At 39.8% G+C, this 21,551-nt stretch overlaps 1 protein-coding gene across 8 annotated transcripts in view; it reads right to left on the bottom strand.

Annotated features, from left to right (window-relative positions):
- Positions 1–21,551, bottom strand: part of ehbp1 (EH domain binding protein 1) — a 150,873-nt gene that overhangs the window by 102,069 nt on the left and 27,253 nt on the right. For all 8 annotated transcript variants that reach the window (XM_030155379.1, XM_030155385.1, XM_030155382.1 and 5 more), the window contains exons 6-7: positions 3,442–3,623; positions 1,342–1,481 (exon numbers count right to left, since the gene is read on the bottom strand). In XM_030155379.1, the coding sequence (XP_030011239.1) occupies positions 1,342–1,481; positions 3,442–3,623 (322 nt within the window). The remainder of the gene's footprint in view (positions 1–1,341; positions 1,482–3,441; positions 3,624–21,551) is intronic.

Raw genomic sequence — 21,551 nt, 5'->3', positions numbered from 1 at the left:
GATTCAGAATGCACACAAGTGAAGCACTGCTGTAGGCACTCAATGCATATACATATAAATGAGACAAAGGGCAGGGAAGGGAAAAGAAAAGAAAAGGAGAGAAAGCATGAAGCTTGACGTGAAGAGATGGAGCTTTGAAAAGTTGGATTAAGCAAAGCGTAAAGCTGTGAGGTCCATACATTAAAGCATAGAATGAATCCTCAGCGTATACTGTACATGTTTAGTCGACCGATCCACCAACAGAAAATGGAGAAGGCGAGGAACAGTAATAATGTGGAGATCTGAAAGGTCTTCACAAAAGAAGATAACCTGAAGCAGACATACACATATGTATGGAAGCTCAGTCATAGATAGGGATGGGAATCGAGAACTGGCTCTTTTTGAGAACCGGATCCCAGTAGCTCGAGTCCTTGGAATCGTTTGTTTGCCTGCCTGCTTAACGATTCTGCTTTTTGATTCCGCCTTCATTGTGCATGCACAATGACGTCACGTGTACGCTGCATTGTTTTGGTCAGAACATAGCCAACATGGCGTTGAGGCAGAAACGGTCTAAAAAGACGACACCGGGTCCACCTGTAACAACTGCAAAGCTTCCATGTCTTCAAAAGGGTGGAATCCCTCCAATATGCTCAAACATTTGTCCACACAGTATGTGATTCATTTACAGGAATGTCACATATTTGATACCATACTTAGCGACGCTTGTGAATGTAGCGGCAGAGTGAACGCCAGGCCCAGTTCCGGTTTCGGTGTGGGCAACAAATGTCGTACACCCTGAAATACATGTTTCCAAAGGTAGGGGAAAAGGAATTGAGGTGCACAACAACAGGAGACAAGCAGAGCCGAGTCGAACTGGCAATATGCAGCAATAGAGGAATTAGTAAATCGTCTTAAGTTTCACTTTCACTCCCCCCGAACTCCCCCCCAAACCAGGCTCAGCATCATCTGTTATTATTATTTGAACATACTGTATATGGTATATTTTCTGTGCAGAGATGGAAATATAAAAGACAGTTAATGCAAACATACCTGTTTGTACTCTTTTATTCCCTCACCATATGAGAATCGATAAACAAAATCGATAATGGAATCGGAATCGTTAAATTCTTATCGATTCCCATCCCTAGTCATAGGTATACTCACCAAAGTTTAGAAGGAAAAAAATGTCCTGAAGCTCAGGTTTTGTTATTAATATTTGTAGACTTTAGTGGAGTCTTAAACTCACATGGAAAATGACAGTGCCCAGCGAGCAGTGTTATGAGGGTTTCTGTTATAATGCACATGCATATATGCTACACCGTGACCTGTCAATGAAACTTAAGTTTTGTGCAAAAGTCTCACCTGTTATCTTTGCAGCCTTCTCCTCCTGGTTAACCCTGTTCTCCTCGTCCTCCTCATTCTCCTCCTCAAAGTCATCCAGGTTACCGATGTCAGCCTGTTTCATGCTCATCAGACTGGCTAGGCTCTGCATGTCCTCATCACTGGCCAAAAAAACCAAAACATATTTGTTATATGAACATATGATGTTACATAATAAATACATTTTTTAATGACTGGAACCATACAGACTTTTTGGCTTTTATTATAGAGGAAATATGGCCAAAAACCTTGTTTCTTAGTATATAATAGTGTACATACATGTAAATCCTAAGAAAAAATGGTTAAAAATGACTATAGCGTACTGCGATACCATCACATTTCATTATTTTCTTTCTTTATTTGGAAATTCAGCACAAAGAACATAACTGCTTCATATGAAACAACATCTCAGTTAAAGGCTGCAAAATAGAAAAAGCCTTGCAAGGCAGATGGATTTATGAGATCACAAGATCACATGAGATCACGTTAGACTCCAGCCCTGAATACCATGTAGGATTGGAGATTGTATTGGCAAATTATTCCTTACCAACATTAATTTTTACAATCAAGGCAAAAACTGAAATAAACTGTAGCTGCAACCACTTTCACCACCAACTTTTTGTCTTGTCCCCTCTCACCCTTTCCCACCCACCACTTTCTCCTGCTACGCCCATTTTATTGCATTAATTTCTACATTATTCCTTATATTAATCCTGGTCTGTGTACTCCACCTTCAGTCTCTCTATGTCACCCCCCCACCCACCACCATTGTAATCACTGGATTCTGCTCTGTGTTCTTTGTGTTTGGTGCTTCCCAGGCCCAGAGGCTCATCTGAACTGGTGTGATGGAGTTTGTTTGTGTGTGGTCGACATCATTCCCCGAAGGGTTAACAAGGGTTATGCGCCATCGACCCGCCGTCCACAACACAACAAAGGCCTTGCTGCTCTACTCTGACTGTGTGAGTGTGTGTGTGTGTGTATGTGTCTGTCTTTAAATGAAAGTTGCTGCTATCACATTAGAATGAATAACAAACAGAAAGCACAGTGATTGAGTAAGCGTGTGCCCTCAAAAGAAAGACAGTTGTATCAAAGTAGAATGTGTGAGACTGAAGAGAAACCGGCAAACGCAGTGATAGTGTCTGTAGCAGTAAATGAAACTTTGTGCACACAATGTGGCAAATGTGTGTCCACTTTTATCAATAATTTCTTTGTACATTTACTTAATGTTTAGTTACATAAATAGCAAACAGATCAATAAAAGAGGAAATTTAACTCATCAATTCAGACAGATCAGCCTGTTATTTCTGACATCATCTAACAGGTCAAAAAAGTAAAGCTGATTTAATTTTGACCTTAAAGCCATTAAAGAATTCTGATTTTGACTTAAAGGGGTCATATTTTGCTAAACCCACTTTTATTACTCTTTGGTACATTTATTTGTGTATTTGGGGACCCTAACAGTTCAAAAAGTTTGAATTTGAACCCTCCAGGTGCTGCAAAACTATCTTTATATTGATTGTGGCAAAAATCGAGTGGATTTCTACAACCAGTTTCAATTCCTGCTTAATTTGTTACGTTTCATAACTAGTTACATCATGACATTTGCACATATAAGGTCAAGACTTCCGACAAACATTTCTTTGAGTATGCCATAATTGTTTATCAGCAGCAGCGGTTGTAGTAATAACTGAAAATATGTCCAAACTTCAAGCTGATTACCTAAAATGTTCAGTTGTTGGTTGTATTAACAAACACAAATGGGTGAACGGGACAGAAAGCACGGTCAAAAACATGGAGGAGGTGGGGTGTGAAGTGGCTCATGTGGATTTAAAGGGCCAGCGCTTAAAACAACCTTTCTCCAGTCAATACTCAGAAATGGGGTTGAAGATGGGCCTGTGGAGTTTAATTAATGAAGAATTCAGACCCAAACATAGCATTTACAGTTTATGTAGACCACAGGGAAATGTTTTAAAATGCATAATTCCATTTAAAAAAGCAAAATATCACTTCTTTAAACAGTCCCCAAAAACAGAAGGTTATGAGGCTAATAAATTTAGGGAGGAAGAGCAGATGAAGACTTACGTGGCCTTTCCCTCACGGAGGAAGATGCAGGAGAGTGAGAACTGCAGAGTGGCTGACACCACCTTCTTGGACAGGGGCTTAAACTTTAGTTTGACATCTGTTTGTGTGGGCATGGGACTGGCATACTGTTTCATGTTTATGCTGCTGGTGGCCAAAGCCTTCCTCCGCCCTGATGGAGACTCCTAGAGAAGGGAAGAGGACAAAATTTGGATGAATACTCATGGAATTCATATGAAACATCATTAATACAAGGCATTTTATAGGCTCAAGGAAAGTATTTGGTGAGGTGGTAAGGTAGGCCACTGGGGGCAAAGGCAAGTCACCCTTGAGGCAAAAAAAAAAAACAAGGTACACTTCACATTCACAAAGCAGCATTTTTTTTTTCATTGTTACAGCCACTCACACTTAGATGTAAATGGTTGCAAAAATAGTTTAAGATTTTTTCCCCCAAAGTCTGTGCATTTGGTTACTGTTGGTAAAAGCACAACAAGCTAAAAACTATGTCCTCCTACATGGCTCATTGTAAATTCAGTTGTGAAATCCTTGCAGATATTTCCTATCAAAAAGGTCCATGCTGAAGCCATTTTGCTGCACTTCTTTTTTCAGAGATGTGCTCTGGGCCAGAGGCTAGCAGTCAAATTGGAATTTGGGAATATGCCACAGACCAGGTGATAAGAGTTATAGAACCAGTGACAGGGCCCTGTGTGTGTGTGTGTGCACAGACACAAGCTGCTCACCAGAGGACAGTGCATGAAAAACGAGAACTGCCGGAAAACCTTGTCACTGACTGTTAGATATGGAAACCAAACAGCTGGGGATGTTGCAGCTTTTTGTCTGATGCTCCTTTTCCAGTACAAGCTGATGGGTTTTGTCTGCTGTGTGTCTGGATATGGAAGCCCTGCGCTGTCAGACAGTAACACACAAGCTCATGTACTTATTGATGGCAGACATGCTATATCCTCTTTTCTGTTTTTGCTAATACTAATGATCTTGTTTAATGATACTGTATGTATGCTTTTTGTAGATCTGTGTCTCTGAGTGTGAGCATGTGGGTTTTCGGTAGATGAAAGACTGATTTAAGAACCAAATCCAACTTGATAATCACACACCGGTGCACATACTGCGCAGTTAATGTCCCATCTCAGGCTATGTGGAATGAAAGCAGTAGGCAGCGGTAAAACATCTGCTCTTTACATACACTGTATCTCATTCTCCCTTTTTCTCTTGTTTTTGTCTCTATTTGACTGCACAGATGTATAAAACAGCATGCATAGCAGTACACACCTACACAGACACACACTTGTGTTAGAAAGCCACAGAAAAATACCTTCTTGTCTCAGCTGTGAATCGAGCCCCAAGGATTCATCCTCTCATGCGCACAATGCTGAACAAAGCGGAGCAGCTAGTTCTCTTTCACACAACACCAGTTTGAGAGCGCATATACATATACACATAGGCTGTGGCGTGGATGGTAGATAAAGCGATAGGAGCTCTTTACATTGCCTGTTTCCTGATGTCTTTACACACACAGAACACACATATGCGACGTCTCAGAAGCTCTCATTCTGTGGGGAAAACTCAATCTCAGTCTTATCGCTGTGGACCGCAGGGCATTCATTCATATACACACACTGCCATACCTACACAGAGTTGGTATCAGCAGAGCGGTAAAGGTATTGATAATACAGAGAATAGCTATATAAGCTCCAAATATGAAATACACCTGTATGGGCTCAAAAAGGCTAATTTTATTATTTAAATTACTTTTGACTGATAAAATGACCACAACACATAACATAAATTTCACATACGTGCCTTGTTGGTCACTTAGTGTAAATATCCAGCCCCACTAAATCCAACTAAAATCTGATGGTTTACAAAACACTCTCTAAAAAGAGTCTGATGATGCATTTCAGTATTAAAAAAAGTTTACTCTTCCCTTGTTTCTCAGACACAAAAGAAGCTTCTTTCAGGGCAAAGTTTGGTTCCAATGTGTTGCCTCTTATACTATAGATGCTTTTTGAATCTGCCTTTGTTTTTGTTATAATAACAAAAGTGAGCCTTGAACACCTTTCTAGATCCACAAATTGATTCTTTTTTTTTTTTTTTTACCTCTGAAATGCGAGGTGAAAAGCAGTTGCATCGAGTGACTATAACACAAACTTGCCAGTAACAGGTCAATGAGCAAAGCATTTTGGCCATAGAAAACAGAATCCACCAGTAGAGGTATCACTCATCCCTATGTCTGCTACTAAGAATCACCAAGACATCTCTCATAATCCATCTTTCTGCATCTTCTTTTTGCCACTTCTCAAACAATTAAATAACAACACTGTGAAAGGTTAAGTGCATAATCTAGGACTGAAGATGTTGACTGCAGCTGACTGACAACCCCGCTCATCCCATCCTCCCCTATGGTAACCACTAACAATGCAAAGGACTCTCATTAACAGCAATATTTGTTTTGTTTTAGTTCACAGAAAAACAACTATGGCATAGATATTGACAAAGAAGATGAAATAATGCACTTTAACAATGGACATCACCCCCCTCCATAAAGCAGGTAAAAAATAATTAGCTTGTTTTAGAATACTGGAGAAACATGGTGACCCAGTACCTCTGTAGATATAAACATCTCATCTAAGAAAATGAAAACACAACAGTTCTTCTTTTAAAGTGATCATATACCAAGAAAAAGATAAATGTGAATATTACATTTGTTGTCTCCATTTAGTCCCCCACTTACACACTGAACCTGAATACTAGAATACAGATGAAAATGACTGACTACTTTGTGAACCCACTTGACATTTGGTGCTGACTTTTGAGCCTCGTCACGTTGGCTGGGGAGCATAATGAAATATTACCGCCTCAACGCCAACCCCAGTAAGTCCACAGAACAACCCGTCAAGAGACGAAGAAAAAAAATTTCTCTCTCTCCAACTGTTATCTCTCTGCAGATTACACCCTGGCTATTATACTAAGCTAATAGCGCATGTAGATACTTTATGAATGAATTTACCAAATGCACCAAACACTTTAGAAGAGGGGATTTAGCAAAAAGGAGAATGGGGAGGAAGGGAGGGGGGTATCTTGAAAAATAGGAAATACTTAAGGATATGCAAATACCCGAGCAAAAGAATGGAATAACTATTTCAACAGATTTGAACAGGGGCAGCAAACAATGGAAATCTGCTCTATTTCCCTGGATGCTGCTTGTCAATCAACGCAAGTGTGTGGTTGTGAGCGCGTGTTAAAGAGAAGGTGAGGGGGGGTGCTTGGGATTATGGTGACTGTGAGGTTGTGGCAATGTATAAAATAAAAAGGAAGGACAATAGTGAAGTTTAATTTATTACAGAGAGGACAGGACTATCAATATGCTCTCTCTTTCTGAGCTCTGAGAATGACTAAATACCTAACTGTGTGCATTGTGTGTGTGTTATAAGGTGGAGGGTACTCTGTGGTAGTGGGAGAAGGGGTGAGGAGACACAGCAGATGGAAAGGAGGAGTGGGGGGGTGATGGCTGTATGCTGCCCCCTAGCCGCTTCTCTGTACAACTGCAGCTTAGCATTAAAGACTAACACTTGGCTCTGACTACACAAGGCCTCATTTGTAGAAATGAAAACGTACAAGGAAATGTTTGCTAAGAGCAGGGCAACACAAAAACTCTGTCTGTTCTGGCTCATATATTATCACACTGTCTTTTCTCTCTGGGGTGGAAATATGGTTTTTACTAAGTGTAGGTTGTCTATTATTGGCAAAACTGGAATTTACTGTAGATGAGACAATGAGCAGATTTATTTCTTGTTTCTTTTAGTACATCTTGTAATTATACGTAACTGTGCCACAGTTTTAGACCACCATTAAGTTTGTTGATTTAGAAAAGTTATAATGATCACACAAATTCTCAGTTTTTGTATTAAGATACATCCAGGATATATGTGAAATATGTACAGAATTAAAAAAATTTTAAGGCGAAAAAACCCCCAGCACTTTCTACAGACCAAAGTGTGTGACCTCCTTCAGCACTTGACATTTGTTTAACTCCTTCGTACTACCTTAACTGTCTAACATTTTACACCAGGTTTCATTCAACACACAATATTTCTCATTGTTTAAGTGAAGCCATTTAATTTTCAATTTTTTGCGTTTTTTTTTTAATACTGTGCACAATTTTCCTTTATTTACATGTTCATTCTGAAGAAAAGAGACAGAGAAAAAAATATGTATAAATGTATAAAAACAGTAGCGCTAATGGTGGACTTCTGCACATTAATTATCATAACTTTAGTCATGGAACATAAAAAAAGCCATTGCTTCTCCTAATCACTTCAAACCTAATAAAGAAAATAAATTTTGAGAATGTGTGTTCGCGTGTGTGTTAGTGTGCCACTCCTGCCCCACTCCCCTTGTGCCAGCTGGCCCAGGATCGATTCACAGATGCTCCCCTGGTGGGGGGGCAGGGGTCAGGGCAGGAGGGGTGCCCAGGGGTCCTGCTGAATCCCTCTGCCCCAAAATGCCAACAGGACGGGCCGGTGGAAGGAGGGGCAGGGATCCTTTTGTCACCAAGAGATGGATTAATTAAGCTGAGTGCTAATAGAACCTGGCAAAAAGACTTGGTGTCACACTAACAAACACGCATAAACACTCACACTGTTGCATAGTGTTAACACACAAACAAGTCTCCGACACACCCCAATCAGTTAATGGCTTTTTAACAACAGGTCAGAGGTCAACTGGTTTCTAATTTTTTTACAAATGTGGTCGATGTTCTGTATTGATTCAGATCTTTTACCAATGATCCACACAGTCATCAATTTTGGCTGTTCTTTTTTACTATGCTTTGGCACTACTAATTAAAACTGAATGATAGGTTAAAAATATACTGTGGCCATTGCAGTATGAGTTACTACTGTAGTAGGAATGGTCCACATTAGAGTAATTTATACAAAAAAAAAATTTAAATGATGATAATGTCATTTACCCTTTTGTCTGGAGAACATAATTTGGAGGCTGACGCTTCACCGTAGTGTCATAGGGCTCAGTTTATAAGCATATGTTGTGATGCATTTCTATTTTACCAAAAAAATAATAGGAAGATTTTATGAATACGATACTGCTATATCAATAGTATTCTGATATTAATTTGATTGTTCAGTAAATATTGTTCACAAATATATAAATATGAAAGTATTTATGGTGATTATTCTAGATACGTGCTTTCACGAATGTCTGAAAATGTGGCTAGTACATTGTTCAAGAAGATAAAGACCAGATAAAAAACATGACTCAGGTAGCACATCGATGATGACAAGTCTTGTTCCATATCAAGCAGATGATTATCTGACTTAAGCCTTCTGCCACAAAACAAAACAATCCTATACTTCCAAGAAAAAAAAGGAAGCTGAGGGCTGTTATAGTCAGACTGCAGACTACATTAAGACCGCACATCTGACAGCATTTATGTTGATATTCACTTTATAGTTTAGGGTTGACACGATTCCGCATGGATCAGAGAACAGATGACAGACTGACCAATGTGACTTTCTGAGCTGTACTTTTTTCCCTCTTCTGTTTACTCTTGTAATATTTCTTCCCATTTGAGAACCTTGATTCCTTCTTTCTGCCCTTCTCTCAGTATGGGAAACTGCACAATCCAATAAATTACACAAGCATCCCATCCCATAAAACTGCACACAGGCCTTTGTAATTGGTATTCACATTGGGAAGAGAAAAAATAAAAGCCAAACTCAATTTACCCTATAGAATAACCCTGAGGTAGCGCCGATTAGTCTTCCTTCCCAACATCCAAAATCAGCTGGCTCCAGTTGAATTCAGCAGTCAGCAGATTGGAGGTGGGGGCACCGTGCTATTCCACTCGCCTCAAGGTCACAGTCATTGGAAATGGAGACATCCAATGTGCTCACATCTCTCTTTGAATCCACACACAATGGAGTGATTCCTCTGTGTCAATTTGGCCTCCCCTGATAACTGATAAAGTGGGCCTTTTTACATACCACCTATGAATACCACACTATAGATGTTCTAGACACACACACACACACACACACACACACACACACACAGATTAAGACCAATTTATTCATCTGCTACCATTATATGTGAGGATTTATTTTCTCTTCCCCAAGCAGTGTATGTGTGTGTATTTTAAAGGCAACAATGAACATAAAAGACATGCAGAACTATCACAGTAGTTATGTGAATTACAATAACAATGGTTTTAATAGTAGAATGAACTGTGCAAATGGCTTTTATGTATATTGTTACTCAGGCAGACACTCATGCGCACACACTCCTTTCTTTCGAATACACACAAGCTGGAAAAGGACCAAAGGATTTCACTCTCCAAGAGCCACCTTGGGAATCAGATTTACCTTACATGCCCCAAAATGGAAATATCTTCCAATGACCAAATCATCCCCAGGGGGGTGTTCAACAAAAAAAAATTGACAAACAGTCGCAAAAAATGTGAGCACACAGTAAAAGAAGAGCGATTAGTCACAACAAGAGCAGGATTAGACTTGTTTTAAACTTGTTTTAAAGAAAAATATGGCAGATTACGAGACAGTGGGCGCAGTAGCTTTTGGCTGAATTGGTTTAGAGTAACACTAAGCCCCAGACATGCAGTCATCTCTGCTAAAAGCTAAGAAACTGGATATGGTATAAACCAATGCATTGTATACTACTGGGAATGTACAGTTGAGGCCAGAAACTGTAGGTTATTACACTGAAGCAAAAGAGAAACTACTCTCAGAAAGGACTGATCCCTACAGTAGATGCAAACCTTAAAGCCAATTTACCTGCTCTGTGTCTGTTATTGTTGACAATAAAGAACTGCTATGTACTGCTCACTACAGGGAGTTTTATTCTTTCAAAATCAAAAAAATGTCTTTAAAAATAAGATACTTGTTGCACATTTTACAACCTGCTCTGGTGATGGGATGAAACCCCTCAAGTTCATTCTGCAAGTGTACTACTGACAAGCACATTTGAAACTTTCATGTTGCATGGTATGAACTTGCAAAAGCATTTCATTTACCTAATAATATACTCATTTCTCATTTTCATCTCTTAAATCTGACGTGCAACTGTGCAGTCAAGTGTGCTTTTGCTTAAGCTGGTCATTCCAGTTGTAACACATATTGATAATTATGAGCTGAACAGACATAATTGTCGTGTGGGAATAAAAGAGAAAGGAGGAAGGGGATAAAAACAACAAAGTGAAAGGAATGTATTTAATGTGTTTGCCTCAGACAGCAGCAGATGAAAGGCAGGAAGTCACAATCTAAATAAAAAGGCCTAATCCTAAATAAGAAAGCCAATCATTTTAGGGCGACTTACCTCTTCGGGCATTCAGAGACACACCCCTCATAACTGCAATGTTAGAGTAACTTGATTCCTTGTCAGCAGGTTAAAGGATAGTCTATCTAGCCATTAGTTAAAATCATCTTGCTTCTCAGGCATCTATTTGACTTAATCTCCCAACATGGTTATTGTTCACTTATGTTTATACTCACACTATGCACTCTATTTTCTGCAGTGTAAATCTGCCACACAATTATGACTTGTACAAGAAAGTCCTTCTCACGCAAAAATGAAACAGACATGAGCAAACTGATTATTAAAAAACACAAGAGAGAATGAGTGATCATTCAGAAGCATCGTGATATTTTTATTCAGCTTTCCTCATTAGCCTGCATCATAATTTGAAAACAGCAAAACTGCTTGGACAGAAACCAAGCTAGCATTCCACACCCACTCTTTCTCCCTTCATTCTGGCCCCTCCTTCTCTGCCTCTTTCTTATCAGTGTGTCCAGGGTGCCCTCCTCTCTTCGACTCGCCGGGTCTTTCTTTTGGGTGGCCCTCAGTGCCCCCCACACACACACTCAGACCCAGAGCATGCACTTCAGACAGGGGGCTAATGGGAAAATAAATTACCAGCAGGCAAAAGCCCTGGCTCTGCACTTCTGCTGGAGAGAGAGAAAGGGACACAGGGGGGTTTAAGAAGAGGGGGTGGTCAAGAAATGGAAAGAGAGAAGGGTAGAGAAGACGAGGGGGAAGACAGAGAAGTGGATGGAGCGGAAAGGAGACTAACAGAAAAGGAAAAGTGATGGAAAACTGGGGAAGTGGGAAAAGGGGGTAAAAGAAGTGAGAATGTGAGGTGTGTGTATGGGGGGGGCGCACAGATAGGTCGACAGGATTAGAGCTACAGTTCATCCCTGGTCTATGAAGTGCCTGCTCATCACTTTTCCAACCATTTCACCATCTTTGGCCGGCATCAAGGCCCAAAATGGCCAATAACATCACCGCACACACACAGCCACTGAGCCAATACCCCCTGCTACTGCATCTACAATTGATTACTCCCCCTGCATGAAGCAGCAGGCAATGTGTGTGTTGTACAAACTCTAAATCTGTGTGTATACCTAAAGGTTAGCAGATATGATATGGGGTGAGGAAAGCAGGTGGTCAATCTATGTCGAAGTGTGTGTGTGTGTGTCTGTGTGTTTGTCATACAGTCACCACTAGGGGTCTTTCAACCAAACTATTAATCAGATGCGTTTTCACAATGTTGACAAATAACATGATTTGATGTTTTCACCAGGCCTGCTGATGAAAATCTTTCTGCAGCAGCATTCAAGGTTATAATAGTTTTGAATTTTTCATTATAGTTTAGTTTTATTTAGTTTTGATATTTTCCTCTAATTCAGTTAGTTTTAATTCATTTTTAGAGCTGGTTTGTTAGTTTTTATTAGTTTGTGTTTTTTTTCTAAATGCTTAGTTTTAGTTTAGCCCTAGCATTAGTTTTTTCATATCTTCCTCGCCGTCGTATTCAAATAAATCCCATACAGGACTCTAATGCTTTCTACCAACTTGAGTCTCCATGTTGCTGGGACAAGAAGCCGACTCTAAACGACAAGTAACGAGAAGTGACGGACCATGACATGCCGTATGGTGCCACCAGCCAAAATTGCTCAAGCGAAATAAATCGATTTTATATCAATCCAACACTGACAAAGACAAAAACGAGGAGAATTTTATCCATAATTTTTATACGTTTTAGTTTTGTAATCACACAATACAATTTCAGTTAGTTCTCATTTTTTTTCTTTTAATTATAATTTTTATTTATTTCAGTTAACGAAAATGTTTTTTCAATTCTAGTGTTCAGCATTTCGTTAGTTTTCGTTAATGATAATAACCTTGGCCGCGTTTACCTATGAGGTAATAAAATTAAGTTTAATTCACATTACTTTTAGTGACACATATTTACAATACATCATGTCATTCTAATTAAATAGTTTCAAGTAATGTCAACTTACATCAAATGGTAACTTAATACTAGATGAGTTAGTTTAGTACACAATAAGTTGGTGGCCACTGGTTGCACATCACAGTAAATCAGACCAATATTGAAATATACGGTGAATCACTTCTTGACTAGATTACAGTTACAAGATGGTATTCAAATAATAAAAATATTTTGTATTGCGGGTGATATAACAATGTACTGATTACTACATGTTCTTTGTCTATGGTGTTTTCAGCTCAATAAAACAAAATGACAGACTTCTCTGAATTTTAACATTGTTGGATGGTATCTGACAGCACAAATAAATATACTACATATGCCTAGATGTTCTTAAATATTTTAATGTGGAAATACTGTATAATAATACCTTGTACAGAAAGAAATTGAGCTGGTGGCTGACTTACAATTTAATATTTACAGACCCCACAAATCCTCATCAGTGCAGCAGACATGACTTAAACATTCAGTGAGTGATATCTGGTTACATCTAAGGGTGAAGCCGATTCCAACCAAATTACAGTAGCTGGTAAAAAACGTTGAAAGAAAAGAGTCACTAGAAGCATTAAATTAAGTGTGTGGTTTGTCTGTTCTGGACTTTTTAGTTGAGTAGATATTAACTCTGGTCTACAATCGGACATGGTAGGCCATAATGTACCTTAAAGCTGGATGTCACCTACCACATATCAGAAAAATAGAGAAGATGCTTGTTTCTGTTCTTTGAAAGTCACAGCACAACCTGAGTTTATTAAGAAACTAGAAGCACTCGGAGAGCGCAGACCTCCGCCAAGGCTGATCAGTGCCCCCCCCCCCCCCGTGGGCCCCCCCACGCCAAGGAGGTTATGTTTTTGCCAGGGTTTGTTTGTCTGTCTGTCTGTTTGTCTGTCCATTAGTGTGCAACATAACTCAAAAAGTTATGGACAGATTTTGATGAAATTTTCTGGTCTGCGCCCCCCCCGCGGGCCCCCCCACCCCCGATCATCACCAAAATGTAATCATTTCTTCCTTATCCCATTTCCAACAAACCCTGAAAATTTCATCAAAATCTGTCCATAACTTTTTGAGTTATGTTGCACACTAACGGACAGACAGACAGACAAACAAACAAACCCTGGCAAAAACATAACCTCCTTGGCGGAGGTAAAAATAGGACCAATGGCCCTGTAGCTTACCGGCCAAATTAAAAGCTTTGGGAAATGTATCCAGATGCCATTTATTATCACCAGGTTATGTGTATTTATTATATTACAGAAATAGCCCATGTTTTGGTCAAATTCCAATCAGATCTGTCAAAAATTCAAATTCCAACTTGATATCATTGATACTTACTGATTTATTGTATCAATCCACTTCCTATTTCATTATAATGGGAACATTTTTGAAAGTCGCACCAAATCCAGAATCAGATCCGGATCGAAATAATTTCAATACCTTGTGTTGACATCATCATAAAGAAGCTGTATACCAAGTTTGAAGTCAATCAGAACTGTAGTTTCGGAGAAGAAGACAATTGACATTTTTTCCCCATAAGAGCCCATGTTAAATTTTCCATAAGTTCCCGGATCCAGAAGAAGATCCTGATCAGCATGTGGCCATTATGTTTTGGTCATCTCCACATCAGGGCTGTACTGTAGAAATTTCAACTCAATATCATTTGTATTTACTGAGTTATTGCATCGATCCACTTCCTATCTCTCATAATGGGGAAATTTTTCAAAGTTGCACCAAATCCAGAATCAGATCCGAATCCAAATAAGTTCACTAATTTTTGTTGACATCATCATAAAGAAGCTGTATACCAAGTCTGAAGTCAATTGGAATTGTAGTTTCGGAGAAGACGATTGAACGTTTTGTAACGAACGACAGACGACAACAGACGACGATGACGGACGCCGCATGACGACAATAGCTTATGGCCTATTGGCCGGTAAGCTAATAAAAAAGTCAGTTGCGATTTCAGAGGGCAAACAGTAAGTGTAAATTAAAAAAAAACCTGTTCCCTTCTTTTTACAGTTGTTTCTTGTTTTCTATGTGATGTGTGACATGTGATGGATGCATGATGATACCAGAAGAGTGTTAGTTAAATTCCCCTATAACTGACACTTAAGCAGCTGAGGGGTTTGTTTGGCTGCGACCACTATATTTCAGTGATACTAGATGATGATCCAGGTAAAGACGCCAAATGTTTTTTGGAATGCAAGTCCTTATATCCACTCAATTCCCACTTTAAGAATCTGTTTGTTTTAGCTGTTTTATGCAGGCTGCTGAGATCTGACAGGGCTATGATAGGGCCCTAATCCAGAGCAAAGCTGATTTGCTTAAGGGGGAGGGGGGCTGAGATGGCCTGTGACAAGAAACAATTGCCCCAAGTGAGAGTCTGCCTCTCTCCCACCCTGCTCCATGACAAAGGTGTACTCTCCATGCTAAGTGACAAATCTGGGGAGACAAAGAGCATTAGCAGGGTGATGCTCTGCTTCAGTGCCTCTGATTGTGGCCAACTCAAAGAGAATCTAATATGGATTTTAAAAAAAGGAGAGGGAGAGATTAGAATGAAAGAGAAACAATGAACACCTTCTACCAAGGGGGAATTAGTGGAGGAATTGGATAAGGAGCTAGTGTGCCTCAGTGTGTGTGTGCATGTGTGTGTATGTGTTTGCATGCTTTGAAATTCCTTTTCCACAAAAAGAACAAAAGGCTTCCCCAGTCCTGTTTATGTATATTTACATGTGAGACACTCATAGAAATACTAAATGCCAAACAGCTACTCCTCACATCCAAACATGAACATGGTGGTGGTTAGTCACTGGTCATTCTGAAAGGTGACCAGAGGAAGTAAAACAGTAGACTGAATTTTAAAGTTGAAATTTATTTGGCCCTCCAGCTAATAAGAAACAAAGGTGGCACAGGTTAACACCTGGATGCCAATTGAGGTATTATGAAGAAAATATATTTAAGACACACAGAAAGAGCTAGCAGGGCCATATTCTTCTTGTGAGTGTATCGATGGTGTTTGTTGATTCAAGGCAATTTATCTGCCAATTACAAGAGATACACCCAAGTTATTAGTTTATATAATCAATTGTTGCCATTAGTACTAGGGCTGTATGATACTGGAAAAAACTGACATAGCGATTTTTTTTAACCCTGCAATATACATATTGCAATATGAAAAACTACTCAGTAGGATATAATAGCTGTGCGGTGCCGACGTAAATGGTCAAACAAATTAGTTCTGCTTTCTTTCGTGGCGACAGGCGTAAGGCACTGTCGACACAGAACACGTGTTTCAGTATCATCCTTCTTGTAGCCGAAATATTTCCAGATAACTGATGTCGCTTTTCTTTTTGGCATCAAGTCTTTGTTTTTGGTGATTTTCTCTTGTTCGTTGCTCATTTTTTAAGGTTGTTACCTGCAACTCACTCCATGTGCAGGGGCGTGGTCTGCTTCAGCAAACCGATTAAGAACGATTGTGATTGGTGGATCACTGTGCGCGGTGTGCGTCAGGTAGCCAGGTTGAAATTAGATGAGACCACATTGAGTTCATTTGCTTCCTACATTGCAGGACCTGCGATGTGACTATTGCGCAAACATGCATTGCAATGACAATACTGAAATGATATATTATGCAGCTCTATTTAGTACTATTGATATTTGCAGAACTTTCCTCTGATAAGGTCTGGTGTCTTCTCAACTGGAATTACTGAATTAAAATAAAAGCTCAAAAGCTTAAAAAATAAAACCATTCCCACATTGATTTTTACCAATAGTTAAACCACAGAAAAAGTTCCCAGTGTAGTGATTACTCACTGGGGGTTCAATTTTACGGTTCCAGTTTTTAATAAAGTCAAACACTAGTTCCAACGGTGTCAAATATGAGCCAGTAAATCAGCTTTTTACTTGTTCCACACTGTCATTATTATTGGAGCCTTTAAAAAATCAGCGATCAGTCTCTGCTAATTAAAACAAGTGACACACCTAAGGACACAGTAGGAATGTGTCCTCTACCGTTTCAACTTCAACACCCATGGGTGAGTCACCTAAAATACTTGACCCCTTCACTCTGGGTGTGGTGCTTCAAGCATGGATTTATATCCAAAACAGAGAGAGCACCATGTTTGGGGATCAGTCTAACTGTTGGTGGTTGGCTTAGCACTGGCATCAGAGCACATCACAAGACCCTATTCATTGCCACTTAGCAGAACAGTCGCTTCAGTTTGCCAGTAACTGTGTGTGTGCTTGTCTGTGTATGTATGTTCATTGCCTAAAATGGTCACACGCAAACACAATCACATGTACTCTATATGAGCGGATCTTCAAGATAATGTCAAATAAGTCATTCAACACACAACTGTAAACCAAGTTCATCACAAACATGCACAAACTCTTTTCACCAAACACCACCCACGCACATCACACACATCTACCAAGTGAATGACCCGCCTACGCAGGCCCAGCGGGTCAAGCTTGTGGATAAACAGGGGGATTTGCCGGGGCCAGTGTTTTGCGGGCCACAGAGGCCTGTCTCCATCACAAGCAGCCATCTTAAGACGCACTGAGGAAAAATAAATACCTGAGATGGAGATAATAACTGTTCTGCTGTCATCATCCAATCGCACCTCACCTCATGCCAAAACCGTGTCTGGCCACCCATCATCACCACGTAACACATGACACCAAAAACAAGGTGAGATGTGGATGGAGACGGGGAGGAAGGGTCGGATTAGGGCCGACTGAGGAGGAGGGCAGGTGACAGAGTGTGAGGCCATGAAGTGATAGAGGATGACCTCAGAGATGACTGATAATGGAAGGTGTAGGAAACAATAAGACAAAATAAAGAGTATCCGAGGGGAAATCGGAACTGTAGTTCTCAGGAAAAACCAGGAAAGACAGTTGGAAAAATAAAGAATGTGAGGACGAAGCAATGTTATGTTCTTGACTCTAAATGGTCAATGGTCAAACTTTTTTAGTGGACAAATGGCAATGTTTAAATGTATTAACTCGTTTGTATTGTATTGTTTTGTGTGAACTAAAACTTGGTATAGCGGTTACAAGATGAAATGTGCCACCTTAACCAAACAAGCTGTATCCCAGTATGTACCTCCTTCACATCATTCTTCCCTCCAACCCGTCTCCTCCACATCCTTCTCTTACATGCCAGCCTCTCCTCTCCCTCGACTTACTGCTAGGTCAAGTCTCATTTTACACAAACCCATGAAAAAAACCTGATACAGTAGACAACTCTTCTGAACCTTGCCAGCATGTGTGTTTTCATGTGAATGCGTGTGTGTATATGCATGTTTGTTTGCTGTGTGTCCTTCGGGTCAGGTCGGGAACGGGAAGCAGTAACAGGAGATGTTGGTACAGCCTATTTGCTAGACTGGCACAGGCCTGAACACTGAAAGCTGGCTGCCACCAGCCAACTCAGCGACTGCAAGGTTGTAGTCTTATACAGTGATGTGATACTGTAAAATACTGATCCGAAAGGGCAATTGATGCAAATTTGTCATCTTTTAAGTCATTCATGTGATCTTATATGACATGTACCATGACATCCTGGCATGACATGGCATGCTTCATCTGGACGAACAATCTTTTCATCATTAGAAGAGGATATACACTGACATAACTTTCCCAACACAACACACGCCCCTCAGTTGGGACTGAAAGGTAAATATGCTGTGACATATAGAATGGGAAACTGTAGAACACAGCAAAACAAGTGGTTATTTGCTTAGATTGAAGGCAGCTGGACTCAACTGTGATCCTTACAGCTTACCAGAGAACCAGTGGTCCATGCACACAGACATGTGGCCAAGAATCAGCTTTCCTGACATTTATATGTACCCGATTTCCATGCCGAGGAAATACGAAGCAAAGCCTGAGGGCATACAAAAGGCTTGACGCATGGTTGTACTTTTTCCCACATTCAATAAACTGTGTGAATATACAAAATCTATAACATGCACCACTGCACTTTGAATTAAAGTGTTCTTCCAACAGTATTGAGTTGTGTGCAACTTCTACTCTTAGCCATTAGCTTACCAGCACATGTACTAGCATTCATGCAAAGTGTTATACTGGCATGAATGTGTGAAGGTAACATCAGATGCACAACAGACCCAGCAAGCAAGGTGTTTCCAAGTTTCTCAGCATTCAAACCAAATGCTCACACTCATTAAGTTGGTGATTCTACCACTCAGCGAGCGTAACTGCAATGACCACTAAATATAATGCTATACCACATAAATACCCTGTTAGACGAAGAACATTCACATTTAACAATGATACACGTTTATACAACTAAAATGAAAATGCTAAGACTTGTCACCACTCATTCCCTTGATTTCTTTGAGTAAATGTCACAAGATGAGAATTGAAAGCTTAAATCGCCTACAGGAAATACAATTAACTCACAATTGAAATGTTTCATCAAATTTTCTAACTGCTCAAAACACAGCCACTCAAAGTTCATGCAACCTAATCACACTGGTGAGTTGCATACACATTGTCAAAACATTACAAGTAGAGCATTAATGACTGAAGTTTGATCCTCAGTTTATAATAGCAACATTTCAAGTCAAAACACACACTAAACCTGGGTTTGGAGGTCTCATGTAGGAAGGCCACACAGGTGGGATACAGGATGTTTACCAGGTGACTTGTGTTTTGATGTTTATTTTGGAGTCAAACACTGCACTGTGTGAGACAAAACAAAAACCTGTTCAGGCTGCCTCCGACTCAGTGTGTGTGTACATATTAAAAATGTATCTATGTGTGTCTGCACTAGCGTGAGATGAAGGATGTGAATGGAAGTGTGAGATTATATACTGTTTGTGTCTAAATGCTGTGCGTCGGTGTATATATAAAAAAAATAGACACTCAGAGTGCGAGTACGAGTCTGTACAAGAGTGTGTGTGTGTATGTGTGTGTGCAGTGTCTGGTGACATCTGCTGTGTTGTTGGCTGGGACCGGAGCGCAGCAGGCAGCAGGAGCCTCAGACTAAGGAGATGAAAGCCGAGGTCACAACCTGGACCAGTGGGACGAGACACACTCATGCAACACACAAAATACAAAGTCACACATGCAAACATAAAGACCTACACACTAGGAAAAAGCATACAGTCTTGTATGTGTATAGCCAACACTCACACACTCAAAAAAAAAAAAACATAAACCTTCACCGCAAGTCATATCACACACACACACCCGCCCGCCGAGCATGTGGGAGGCATACGGCAACACAAGGACAAGAGACGAAAGAGTAAACAGGGCAAAGATAAAATGGCAAGGTAGACAAAACAAAAACAAATACGCACTAAACACAAAGACACACAAAACAAGAGAGCGATAGAGGGAAAAGAAGCTCAACATAGACAGGGGCAACACTTTAATCAGTACAATTAAGAAACACATGTATGTATAATAAAACAAACAGCGAGATAGAAGCTAAGCAGCACGTTGCTGTATGCAAATGTGTTTCAGAAGACACACAGTCTGAAAAATATAATAATAATAATACACAGTGGGGTGTGCAACATACTTTGTGTACTGCAGCTTATTCTATGTGGCATGTAGTAAATATATTATAAACTACCTTTTTTAAGCCATTAACTTTGGATAGTCCTGCTTCCTTTAGCTACAGACACACAAATAAAGATTCAGTGCAAAAATAACAATGTTGTCAACACATACAAAAATTCTAAGGTTAGTCCACTTTAACCAGCAGGGGTTTGCATAATGTGTTCTGCTGCCACTGAGGAAATAAAGTTATGAAAACTGAAAGTTTCAGCCATCAAACACGATAAGATAAAAAACAAGAAAAGTGAGCTGAGACCGAAAATTATTGTGCAAGGAAGGACATTGTTGAAAAAAACTGAGAGCACTTGCTATGAGTTACAATTTGTTAACCTGCCAGTTAAAACAGGGGATAATGTATAAGAAACAGGTCAGTATTTGCCTTATTTTCTTCATTTTTTCAGAGGAATTACAAAAGCCATTTACTTGTTCACATTAAAAAAAAGGAACAAATTATATACTAACATGTATTTGTCTAAATCATTCAGCGCTGCCTGAAAACACTGATAAGTGACTATTGCTTTGTTTCATTTATTCATGTGGCATCACTATGACCACAGAGGCAGCTTTATAGAATCCCACAAAGACTGAAATACAGAATCCAACGAAAGTCTCTCACATGGACCATGGTCACCACAAAGTCACACACCAACATGACACCTGCACAGAGACATAACGGACATACACTCCTCATGGTGGTGGTAGTAGTTAGTCAGCAGACTAGCCATGTGATGGGGTAGTGCGCTGTGGATTAGGAGCCACTAAGCCTATTAGGGCGACAGGAGGGACCACCCGGCCTCCACAGCCACCTACAACCCACTAACACACACACACACACACACACACACACACAAACACACAGAGCACCTAGACATGTTAGTGATTGGAGACACAGTCGAATGTAGACAAAAGCATGGGTTCTCACAAGCAGGAAAGAGATATAAAGTACAGACATTTAGCAAGAATTAGCAGGATTCTCATTTCACATTGTAAGAAGTCATTTGCGAAATTAAATGCTCTGTTGTTGTAATATAAGTGACTTTTTAAAATGTAACAATTTAAAGCAATATGGATAAAACAAGAGCACACCATTATAGGTAGGTTTGTTTGTGGTGTAGCACGTGTTGGTCTCATGAAGATGTGAGGTCAAATTTTAGTGTTTAATCCATAACTGGGAGGACATTTTTGCTGGTTCTTAAAAGTT

This window comes from Sphaeramia orbicularis, chromosome 15, assembly GCF_902148855.1.
Source record: "Sphaeramia orbicularis chromosome 15, fSphaOr1.1, whole genome shotgun sequence".
In the NCBI taxonomy this organism is placed as follows: Eukaryota; Metazoa; Chordata; class Actinopteri; order Kurtiformes; family Apogonidae; genus Sphaeramia; species Sphaeramia orbicularis.
Note: the sequence above shows the minus strand (reverse complement) of the source record. Positions and strands in the feature narration are given on the sequence as shown.